General features: G+C 41.0%; 2 protein-coding genes across 5 annotated transcripts in view; one reads left to right on the top strand and one right to left on the bottom strand.

Moving 5' to 3' along the window:
- The window catches only part of septin9a (septin 9a), a 62,056-nt gene that overhangs the window by 29,392 nt on the left and 20,295 nt on the right, over positions 1-12,369 (top strand). For all 4 annotated transcript variants that reach the window (XM_070922700.1, XM_070922701.1, XM_070922703.1 and 1 more), the window contains one exon: positions 956-1,711. In XM_070922700.1, coding sequence (XP_070778801.1) covers positions 956-1,711 — 756 coding nt within the window. The remainder of the gene's footprint in view (positions 1-955; positions 1,712-12,369) is intronic.
- Positions 5,922-7,837, bottom strand: LOC139299797 (uncharacterized). The gene is made up of 2 exons (XM_070922705.1): positions 7,800-7,837; positions 5,922-7,247 (listed from the first exon to the last, which is right to left on the bottom strand). Exon 2 carries the CDS (start codon positions 7,241-7,243, stop codon positions 6,263-6,265), a length of 981 nt encoding a protein of 326 aa, XP_070778806.1. The 5' UTR covers positions 7,244-7,247; positions 7,800-7,837; the 3' UTR covers positions 5,922-6,262.

Below are 12,369 nucleotides of genomic sequence, written 5' to 3'. Positions count from 1 at the left end.
AGATGAAGCATTTATCAAACAGTGACATTAAGTTGATGTGGAGGGAGAGGGCTGGTTGTTGTGGGAATGGTTTTGATAAAAATGCTTGGTGATTTTTCTGACACTTAATATGAAACATATTTGTAGGTGCCACCACTTTAAAATAAAATTATTCTTTTAAAAATCAGTTTTAAATTTAATATATATATATATATATATTTGATTTTAAAGAGCAGTCCTCTTCAAAGCAGCAGCATGTAAAACATGAGTTAGTGAGTGAAATACAGTAATTAGTAGGTTAAGCGGTCACGCGATCAATTAGAGCGCTCGCGAGGCGTGGTCAGGGCGATCGTCGTCATGTCAACAGGTGTGCGAGATGTCCGAGTAATGTAACATATGAAGGAGTAGAAGATGTCCGTGTAATTTCATAAAAGGTTAAGCCAGAGGATTAAATAGAGTCCTTTTCGCTCGGTGTTTTGTGCTTTACAATATTATTAAAAGCTACTTCGTGGGAGTACAGGAATATTCTCACCGAGAGGATTAGAAATTACAAACGCCATGCTGTCGAGATACGTGAAGCGTGTCAAATCCGGTAAGATTAGCATGTTCAGTGGAGTTTATTTTGGCCGATGTATTGGTTACAGCAGTGCGTAAAATTATATTAACTGCATTTTCACTTACTTGCCAGCATACTTAATTAAAACGCCAACTACTGTGTGCTGCTCATTGTGGTAAAATGTTTGTAGTTTGCAGGCGTTTGAGCGCTTTACCAAAGAAAAAGTCGTGAGTCATCACTGCTTCTTATCTGGTTGATCATGGTCTTTTCTCCTCTCCACAATAATCACGAGATGTTTTAATAATGAATAAAGTAAAATATGCAGATGCTGGTGCTGCAACTCAAGCCAGCAGCAGCATCTGTTTGTTCTAAAAGATTCTTCTGTTTCTCGTCTAACCACAAATGTTCTGTGTTTTCCAGCGCTGAAACGGTCGTTTGAGGTGGAGGAGACAGATTCATCCACACATCCTTCGCCCCTGTCTCGTCGTACCACCAACCCCCTCCGCTCATCCACCTCCTCCACATCCAGCCAGCGGAGCTACGACCTGAGCTCCCGCAACTCTGACTACTCCTCTTCCAGATCTTCCCCCTCAGAGTCCTCCAATCCACGTTCCCCAAAGACCGGCATGAGGCGCATCGAGTTATCAGGGGGTCGTAACCTTGACGCGGCCTCTTCCCGCCGCACAGAAATCTCCATTGAGGTCTCCTCTAAGCAGATTGACAACTCACCCAGTGCTGGCATTGCCCGCTTTGGCCTCAAACGGCCTGAGGTCAGCCTGAGCAGTAGGAGTACTCCCCTGGACTGCTCCTCCAACTCCATCTCCAGCTCCACAAACAGGCGGGCAGAGCTCAGCATGACACGGCCACATGAGCCCCCCGCCCCTCCCAAGAGGATGGACGCCCAGCTGTCCTCAGCCCCAGTCTCAAGGATCCCTGAGCCCCCTCAGAGAAGAGCAGAGCCCCCGTCCCCGATCCTCAGCCCGGTTGAGGGGGCTTCCAGGAGGCCCGAGATGCCTGTCTTCAGACAGCCGGATGGTTTGGTGCCAGGCGGTGCAGTGGAGAACAACAACCACCCGCCTCCTGCACCTAGTGCTCCCCTGCCTTCCCTGGCAGAGCCAAGGGTGGAGAGGGTGCAGTCACCTGACACAGAGCCGCCCACAGCCCGACCAACAGACAGTGAGTACCCGCTCAGTTTGGCATGTTTTCTAAACTAATCTTGTGTGTTGTCCAGGGTAAACTATGTTTGAAGTGCCACTCAACTGTCCTCATTTTGGTTGTAAGCGGATTCAGCATGGCCTATCTTTCTAAATCCAGGACTTGCAACAGTTTGGCAGCAATTAGACTGTGATGAAATCATCCGATCGTTGCTGCTCAGTTTCTCTTTTCTGTTTACGACAGTTTCATTTTAACCTCGTATTGCAACAAACTCATACGATGCTGTTGAGGCATTTAATGAGGCAGGCAGATGTATGAACGCACACATACACAGAATCGTACATCCCATTTAAATATATTTCTCCCTTAATTCACGTGCACTATACTTTGTATTTTCCTAAAACCTAGTTTTTAGTCTAGTCACATCCACACACTGAGCACTGTTGACAGACAGAGTAATTCACTACGACACAAATTTGAACATTTACTCACTTTATTTAGGATTTCTGCTCTTTTTATTTCACCTCTGAGGCTGCTGTGAAGTAACAATACCAACCGTAAAGAGCACAAGCATGTGTCCTTGTGAGCTTGTCAGTCTAGACTCTAGACTAACGTTGAATGTAGGTCAGGGAGGGTGATGATGAGAATCCCAGGGCTGCTCCCAGGACAGCAGTTACAAAATAGCTCATACAGGCAACCAACCAAATAGCCCAGCTTACTTTAACTTGAATCAGCCACTTGTTAAATTCAGACTACCTGAGATAGGCACTTGCAGTTTACTGTTTTTGTGTGTGTTGGATATGCAGTCAGTAGGTTTACTCATTTCTAAAGGGGAGGTTTAATTTAATTAGTCATTATTAAGATGCAAGTGACGCAGCAGGTTTGGTAGCTACTGATGTTTTTGACTTTTGTGTGTATTTTAATACATTTTGTCTGGAGCTTTTGTAACATAAGAAATTATACCTCACTACTCTACTTGTTTTTTTTAATAACATGATGTAAAGAAAGCAAAATCCTACCTTTTGAGCTACTGCTGACTAACCTCCCAGACATGTCGTATTGAGATGATGCCAAGCTCAAACTGAGTCTCAGATGTTTTAGGACAGTTGTAACTTGTGCCAGACGTTAGGTTTTTACTGAGGCGAAACATGAAGAAAAATGCCCCATAACTGTGGTAAGATGCTGCATACTGGTGAGTCATTGTTGTGTTGGACTAAACTCTCAGGCAGACCAGGTCAAGAGTGGAGGAACAAGGCTCGTGAATGTTATGTGTAAAATCCAGTCATCCCACAATAAAGCCTTATATGAGTTGACAGGAAAAAAATGATTTACTTTACTTTTTTGCCCAAAGCCTAGCAGAGCGTAATGATGGCAGGTTTGGTCGGGAGTCAAGGCATCCTTGAATGACCTCTGACCCAACTGCCATGACATTTGTATTCCTATTTCCAAGAAAGTGATTCCCAATGATATCAGTCATCCCCTGATCGATGTTATAACGCCTCTATCTGGGCAATCTTAGCTCTGGAGCAACACCTTGGTGCACAACAAGCCATCTTGAAAACTAATAGCTGGATTTCCATGAAATATGCTATGGACATTCCTCATCCTCAGTGGATGAAACCTAATATTTAAGGGTACCCCATGACCTTTCTTGTAGTGCCACCCTCAGGATAAACTGTAGCTGAATTAATGGTAAAGTTCTATGTATACCTAAATTGTGTTTATTCCATCTGTTACTTTTTTACCACGGGGTGTAATCAATTGCAGCCTCTTGTTTTTCATTTTTGGTTTAGTATAACTACAAGACTGAGTTATGGAGCATAGGTTATGTTACAGTTTCAGTGGCATGGTTTTATCTTTTCATTGTGTTAATTCACAAGTAGGCATCAGTAGGGTTTGAGCTTGGAGCCGGTTCTTGTTATGGTGTGAAAATATGTGTGTTTATTTATGCTAGTTCCTTCCCTAACTCTTATTCTATTAGAACAGCTCATCTTTATACTGGTGTGTGTGTGTGTGTGTGTGCGCACTGTTATCTGGAATCAGCTGTGCTCATTGGTTCCTCAGTATCCAGGCGTAGGCGGCTGGGAGGTGATACATTCCAAATCTGGAGGTCATAAAACATTCTACATAAAAATAGAAAGCCTCCAATTTTGTCTGTGTCTCTCTAGCCACTTCACTCCCTTTGCACACAGCTAGGGATTTCATATTATTTTGGCCTCTAGCTGAGGATATTTATTTCCTATAGTTTGTTAGATACCACAGTATTGGTGAGTCAGTCTGTAAATGGATGCTAAATATCTGAAACGTGTCAGTAGAAAGGAAATGAGCAAGTAAAAGTGAGAGGACTAAATCTCAACTTCTGCCACATTTGGCTCAGATTACCACCTTCCTGCTCAGTCGTGCATGTGGAGGGAGGGAGGCGCTGCTAGAGAGAAGCTTGGGAAGAAGCGAGACGCAGATAGGAGGTGGAGAGAGAGAAAGAGAGGAGGGTCAGTGGCCAGAAGGGAAGAGGGAGGAAAATGGAGAGAGACGTAAAGCGTGCAAGAAAGAGAGTGTGATTTCCTGTAAAGTTCGTCTGCAGGGAGAAAACAAAATGAGAAAAGCCCACTTTAACCTCCAGTCATTTGGGAGTAAAACTAAACCGACAGACCACACTGCCTTGACGACATGCCCAAAACTACAATTTACTTTCCATTTCCTCAACAAGTACACACAGCAAAATTCAGCTTTTTTTAAAGTAGTTATTTTTACATAAATACTTTGTATTTTTTAGAAGGGAAAACTGGGAATGTTTTCAGTTTATGTCTTTGTTGTTTACTTTTGTTGCTGCTTGTGTCAATACTGTATCCGGTGGGACACTGGCAAAGTGTATTTGTGTGGCCCATTTGTCCTATTAGATTATTGCTTGAGGGATCTTGTGATATTTAACTGTGGTGTACCTGCCTCTGGGCTTGCAGTGTGTTTGTGTGTCTGTGCTCATGTGCTTGCACTTATATCCTCACACAGATGACATGGTTAGGAATGTCTCGCCTGGGGAGAGTGACCAATGAACATGATGATAAGCGATAATCTGGATGTTTTTGTGGCAGCTGTCGTAAAGTACAAGGTGCTGCAATGACGTGCTCCATTTCGGGTGATTTGTCGGATAATGATGAGCAGCTGTATCTAGTCTTGTGGTGGGTCAACAGGATGCGGTCTCATGTTTACAGACCGACACACACATTCATTCATTAATTCATTCATTCTGTTCACTCCTCATCTTAGTTCATTGTCCCTTGCCTTGACCTTATGACCTTGACATATTACAGAGTCAATTTTAATATCTGGTAAAAGGCACTTTTACAAGTAATTTTGAATGCATAAACTTGGCTAACATTAAGGATGACTGGGTTGAGGAGTATACATCCCTGACTGATTGTGAGGTTCAGCACAGTAAGACAAGGTTGGCTGACACACAAAGGCAATTCAATGTGGTTTACATAAAGGTAGGGAAATACATGCACATGTGTTTTTGGTTCTGTGCTTTCCCCAGAATACTCTGGGAACTTGTCTGCAGGTCAATAATTGATGAGTTTCTCTTCAGTGTTGAATAAGTAAATTCATGAACTCGAAAACAAAAACAAGTTTCCCTCTCTATATTTTAATTATCTTATTTTGTGGCAGCTATAAAATGTTTTCTGCAGACTGCCATTCCTCCTCACATTGACCTGGTTATCAAACAAATTCACACCTAGAGGGAATTTTATGAATAGATGATCGAATATGTCAGCTTTTAGACTTTTTTTTTTTTTTAAACAAACAACAGAGCCTGTCGTTAATAATTGGGTCTGAACTCTTGAGAGGAACCTTTGATTAGTATTTAATTATAGCTGAGTCTGCAACAGTTTTGATGACTCATTATCTTATGAGCTGCTGGGTCATGTGCTGGCCTGCTGAGTGCTAGCCTAGGTTCACCACAATAAAACATAATTCATCTCTTTCACACAAACATAAAGGCCTTTTGATAGGCCTGCCTGGGACTTGGCTAGAAACAAGGACATGTGCATGTCACAAGGGATGGAAATGGTCTGATGAATCGTTTGTCTGTGTGTGTGTGTGGGTGTGTGTTTTGCATGAGGCATGTATGCTGTTACAAAACACACCTGTCTTCATGATTTTGCACATCTAACTTAACTTGTGCTGATCCAGTTTCCTTTAACTTAAAATAAAAACACTGACATGGGTCTGCCTGAAAAATTATAGTTTAATAAACTTTTGAAAGCTAATACATTATCAGTGTAGTGTATCCGTCTCAGACCATCGAGCCTTTCACTTATCTGTTTCATTTATAAATCAGAGCAATTTACATGATCTTCATCTCGATCAGACACAGGATGAATCAGCAGTAAATCATTACAATTAGATTAGACATGCTGGAGCATGACATTGCCGCATGAATGAAGCCTGGAACTTTATGACCATACCAAAGCAGTGCATTATGATATAAATAAATATATCATAAAATAAAAGTCATTTTCATCTCAGTTCAAATACTTTTGTAATACAAAAGAATTTCTGCTGTTACTAACAAACTTAAGCATTTTTGTAAATAAAGCTAATATAGTATGAAATTATTATTAAAACTAAAATTGTTATTAAAAAACAGCAAATCGCAAAAGCATGACGACGGCAATGATTTTGTCTGTTTTCGGGTCTGTTGTTGTATTCTGGTATGTTGATGTATACTGGTCTGTTGTTGTTTTCGGGTCTGTTGTTGTATTCTGGTCCGTTGTATTCTGGCCTGTTGCCATTTTCCAGTCTGTTGTTGTTTTCTTGTCTGTTGTTGTGTTGGTTAGAGGAGTACTTTTCCTGGATCACAATAAACAACAGCAGTCCAAGGCAAGCAAGGTTACCCCATGTGTTTCTGATGTGCCTTAACTGGAAATCATCGGCGTTACTTCCAAAGCGGTTTCTGAGATACGACAGTGTCTGTTGGTTTTCTCCCACAGAAAACTCTCTGATCTGTCGCAAGAGGTTAGTAGTGATGTGGTAGGTATGAGCTGGATCATAAACTGTCCCCTGATGTTCAGAAGTCTCATAGTGCTGTGTGATATACACCTGGTCAATCCTCTCCAAGGCTTGCTGTCCTGTGTTCTGCTCCCTGACTCTAATTATGATCCTGTCCCTGTTTCTTCCCTCATACTCCCTTGGGGGACGGACAACATAAGATGGTAGTTGAATGGGCGTGTCTTGATTGAGATTGCCAACAGTGTAGTACTGGTATCTGACATTTCCTTGAGGCAGTGGGTTCAACAGCCCCTCATAGTTGCCATAATGATGTGAGCCATAATCTCCACTGTCTGGGTCAAAGGTCAGCCATATGACGTTGTTATTGTCGATGTGAACTGTGTTGGCAAACCAGTGGAGCAGCATAAGACTGTGCGTGGGCACAGATTGGCTAAAGTTGATTTTCTTCAAAGCATTGATTGATTTGAGCCTTTGTACAGCCGACACAGAGGTCAGGGCAAGGAACAGAGCTACAGAGCAACTCAGGACTCTTCCTGACATCTTCATTATCCTGTAAAGATATTTAAAAAATGATTGCCTGCATTATTCATCCATTCATTCATTCATATTTTACGTTTTTATTTAGATAAATAACATTCTGTTTATCAATCTGTTTATTGATTTTGAAAAGTGGTATAGAAATACAGCGGAACAAACAACAAATAAACATGAAAAACTAACAAAAAAAACCCTGAAAACAGTATTGGCCATAACACAAAAGAGGAAAACTTACACATAATTTATCACATAATATATTGTTAGACCATTAACCATTCACTCTAATTTTCTGATCAGACTAACGACAGTCCCTTTCTTTTTTACATAGTGAATCTAATTTTCTCTAGATGCAGTAGATTGCTTAATTTCTTCAGCCACATTTCAAACATTGGGCATAATGTGCTTCCAATGTAAGAGATGGGGGACAAAATCCACAGTCCTCACTCTTTCTAAAAGGGTATTCCCACATTTACCTGAAGTTATGAGGCTTCAGCAGCCTGAGTCCACACATCATGTGGAATAATGGTTAATCAAAAGCTAGAAATCAGGAAATAAGAGCACTCACCTGCCTTGGTCTGCTGCTGTCTGTATCTGATCTCTGTGTTTGTGTGAGAGTAGGCGTAACTCCTTTTTAAGTTACAATTTCTCTGTAAATGAAACTGAAACAAGCGTTGCTGGTGGTTACAGGAAGTTTCATGATCTGGATGAATTTTCCTTCTGTATTTAAAAAAAGGGGGCAGGCGTAACTAGGTTACAATTTCTCTGTAAACAGAACTGACAAAACAAGAATTGCTGATGTTTACGAGAAATTTAATAATACAGCTGTTTGGATGAAACTTCCCTCTGTATTCAAGAAAAGAAAAGTAGTACTCATTTTCAGTGTTTGTTGAGGTTTTCCAGTCATGTGCCTGTAGAAATGAAAAAATCTGATTTTTATTCAGTTTTTAATGCAGTGGTTCTGTGAAGAGAAGAGTAATTCTGTGATTCACCTGTGAATTTTATGAGCAGGTTTAGGATGGAAACTATCCTTTGCAGGTTTAAGTTGGAACTAGGAGGTTTGTAATTGTGTCTAGCTTATTTGCCAGTATTCACTTACCACCGATACATTTCAAATCAGTCTATATACATGTTTTATAGGCTGCATTTTTATGCCACCGCGCCGTTTATAGGTGTGTTGTCCATCCCATTCTCGTGAATGTATCAGGAACGCCTTGAGGGAATTTCTTGAAATTTGGCACGAACATACACTTGGACTCGAAGATGAACTGATTAGATTTTGGTGGTCAAACATCACTGTGACCTCACAAAACACGTTTTTGGCCACAGTTCAACAATGCATTTTCATTGGTATCATACATATGTACCATCAACATAGTGATGACTTCCATTAAGCCAAAATATACTTGGCAAGTTTGTATTATGTATCATGAGTCTGGACAGACATGGGTGTAAACTGCAACTTGATGGGTTGGCGGAGACATACAACCGCAGGGGCGCTAATTCTAGTTATGTATGTTACGCTACATTTCTTGATTCAAGTTTCTATTGTAGTGTAACAGATCCTCATAGTTGCCATAATGATGTGAGACATAACACTGGGGAACAATTTGAAAAAAAAATTCTGTTGAGTTAGATTTTTATGCTGATTAAAACTAAAATTGGCATGCTGATTCCAAAATTGCAGTCAGTTTTTTTCTAGCACGTCAAGTTTTTTCTCCACAGCTTACCCTCCAGATAAGCAAAATTCCACTGATTAGCTGTAGTAAGACTTGCCAGCTGATTACGATTGGACTCATCTACAGCTACGTGGCAACTTGTTTGTGCAGTCATAATTGAGACAGTGCGGTGAGAGGTGTGTGCAGCTCCCAATAGGTCAGTACTATCACACACATATCTGTTAAGTACAGTATTTTTCAGATTTTTTAAGAAAACGGGGATCCTATAGTTCAAAAACTTGACGTGATAGAGAAAAACTGAGGTCAGTTTTGGATTCCGCACCCAAAAATTAGTTAAAAACAGCTGTCAGACCTAACGCAACAAAAATTGTGTTCCCCAGTGTAATCCTCATTGTCTGGGTCAAAGGTCAGCCGTATGTCACCGGTATTGTCGATGTGAACTGCGTTGGCAAACCAATGGAGCAGCACAAGACTGTGCTTGGGTACAGATCAGCCAAAGTTGATATTTTTCAAATCATTGATTGAATTGAGCCTTTGTACAGCTGACACAGAGGTCAGGGCAAGGAACAGAGCTACAGAGCAACTCAGGTCTCTTCCTGACATCTTCATTATCCTGTAAAGATATTTATACATTATTCATCCATACTGTACTTTCTCAATTTTTCAAGTCTATTTTTAAAACATGCAAAAATGTATTCCAAAGTTTATCTGACGTTAATGTGAGGCTTCAGCAGCCTGACTTATTCAAAAGTGTTTATCTTCCAAAGTTTGTGTTTTTATTACGATCCTCTTTGTGTTTCCACGGACATCGTTGGAGGGATAGTAATATAAAGAAGAGAGAACACTCAGAAAGAAGTCTTAAGTTAAATGCTTCACACATCAGGTGAAATGATGGTTAATTAAAAACTAGCAATCAGAAAATATGAGAGCTCACCTGCCTTGGTCTGCTCCTGTCAGGTATCTGATCTCTGTGTTTGTGTGAGAGCAGGCGTAACTCCTTTTTAGGTTACAGTTTCTCTGTAAATTACACTGCTGAAACAAGCGTTACTGGTGGTTACAGGAAGTTTGAGCACACATCCGGAGAAACTTCCTTCTCGATCCAAGTAAAAGTAGTACTCCCTTTCAGTGTTGTAGTGGTTTAACAGTCATGTGCCTGTAGACATGCAGAAAGCTGATTATTTTATTAAACAACCAATACATACTTGTTCTTCGAAGCTGATACCACCAGATATCAATAGCATGTTTAACTCTATGTTTAACTGATTGTCTGCAGAATGAGGAATAGTTAAAGTTGTAACTATGATGTTTAATTGCCCTGTTCAGATGCCTGCACTGCTGCAACTCCATCGGCAACCAGCAGGAGATGCTATCACACAGGTAGTTGGTCTCACACACCTGGATGGTATCAAGCCTGGAGCTTGTAAAAACTTTGTGTCAGTGCCGTTTTCAAAGCCCATTATAGTTTACACTCACACACCAAACAGCAGATCAGCTACCTCGCTCTGTTTGTTTACTTACAGCACATGGTTCAGTGTAGGGGGAGATGTGAGAGGATGTTTTCAGTGTTTGTTTTCTGTTTACTATAAATCATTTAAACCAGGAAAGTACTTCTCAGAGAAGTGGATTCATGTGACACCTCCATAAGCCCACACACACACACACACACACACACACACAGAGACAGATCTCTTAATATCGTATATGGAGGCTTTGGTATTCCCTATGGGAAAGGCAGAAAGAGTCAAAAAGCAGGAAACATTTAGTTTCTCTGTGGTCACCGCCCACATATTTCACAAGGGCAGCACAAGAGCATCATACAAATGATGTTGTATGAAGATGCTCTCGTTGCTGTTTTTTTTCTTGATTTTTCTGTATTTCTCAGAAACCTCAACATGTACTGTTCAATGGTGCAGCTAAATACACCGATACTGAATGACTATTATGTTGCATGGCAGAATTGAAGCAGGATCTGACCAACTTAACTCCATCCTCCCAAAGCACCACAACCCACTATATGCTAATTTAGCAAACTGCTTGTGTTCCCTTTGATACAATTATAAGACACTCACAAATGTTCATACATAGCATACACTTCACTCTGCACACTTTCTGCAGACGAAAAAGACCAGACAGTGATGCATTTAATATAATGCACCCAGTGAGTCATGCTACTTCTATTCATCATGTTTGTGTGTTATGAAAGACCTTGGACAGCTGCAAGGAACGCTGTCAGGGGTCAGCCAGGCAGCCGTGTACTCCGCCTGCCAATACATGACACCATCTTGGCTCAGAGTGGCCTCGAAACATCAGCCCCTGCCATTGGCTTTCTGTCACTCCATCCCCCGTCTCCTCAAAATGAAGATATTTTTTATCTGAGAAGGCCATGTCCCCAGCAGGGCAGCAACTCTGTAATAAAGGAACACGCCAAGTTATGTAGGATCGACAAATGATGGTTGGCTCACTCGGCATGCATGCAGGGTTCACTCAGGAGGCAGCGTCTTTTAAAGAAGCAACTTTGAAGGGGAGGGAATGGAAATCTTTTTTTATCTTACAAAAGGCCTTTTTTAACCTATTAATAACATCTGTAAAGTCATGTGTCAGCTTACATAGTTGCAGTTGACACAGACTGAGCTACAGTAAAGCCTGCAGTGAATTGGGGTATGTTGGGTGTCAATGGCAACGGGGGCAACATAGTTTTACACTCGAACTTTGGGGAGCTCAGAGAAAGGTTGACTCAAGGGTTTGTTGTAAAAGAGAAAAAGACAAGCCTGAGTTATTAGTGAACAGAGTCTCCAGAGAGGCGGCGATGCGGGAAAGAGGAAAAGTTTTTGTTTAGAGCTCAGAGTTGGCAAGTGATTGTTTGCACAAAGCTGCTGAACCCATTCATTTGCCTTTTTAAACAACAGAGCAACTATGCCATGACACTCTAAAGTAAGTACTAAATTTACTGAATGTGAGCGTTAAATGTTGTTTTGCATTGGGAGGCAAAGAACATGTTGCATTTGTTTCTCTGTTAATGTGATATAGAATGTATTTGTTTGCTTTGTCAATGTAAAGCTGCATGGTAGGAGTAACACTGTGCTTGTGTGATATCCTCCTATCGTCATGTCTGCATTGTAAAGAAGACCGTGAGAAATGGCCAGTCTAGTCTTCAAGAACTCCAGTGAAATACACTGTTGATGGGATCTGAGGTGATTAAAAACCCAGCTAGCAGAGACCAGCAAGCTCACTCTGGTAACTCCTGTCAGTTTTATCTACATTTTAGAATCTCCAGTTTAAACACCAGGTTTTTATTGAGGCGATAAAGTGGAGTTTCAGGGAGAGGGAGATGAAAAGAGAGAAGGCAAAGACTGAAAGGTTTTAAGACACGGGGCCTTTAGTTTGGGAAAACGTAACGTTTCCCACATTGTAAAACTAAGTATAACGAGCGTTTATTTTAACTCCTTATTTGGTAAAACC

This window comes from Enoplosus armatus, chromosome 17, assembly GCF_043641665.1.
Source record: "Enoplosus armatus isolate fEnoArm2 chromosome 17, fEnoArm2.hap1, whole genome shotgun sequence".
Taxonomy (NCBI): Eukaryota; Metazoa; Chordata; class Actinopteri; order Centrarchiformes; family Enoplosidae; genus Enoplosus; species Enoplosus armatus.
This window is presented reverse-complemented; position numbering and strand designations above follow the sequence as displayed.

Coding starts and splice junctions, on each gene's coding strand:
- LOC139299797 (XM_070922705.1), bottom strand. CDS start 7,243: ATGAAGATGTCAGGAAGAGTCCTGAGTTGCTCTGTAGCTCTGTTCCTT.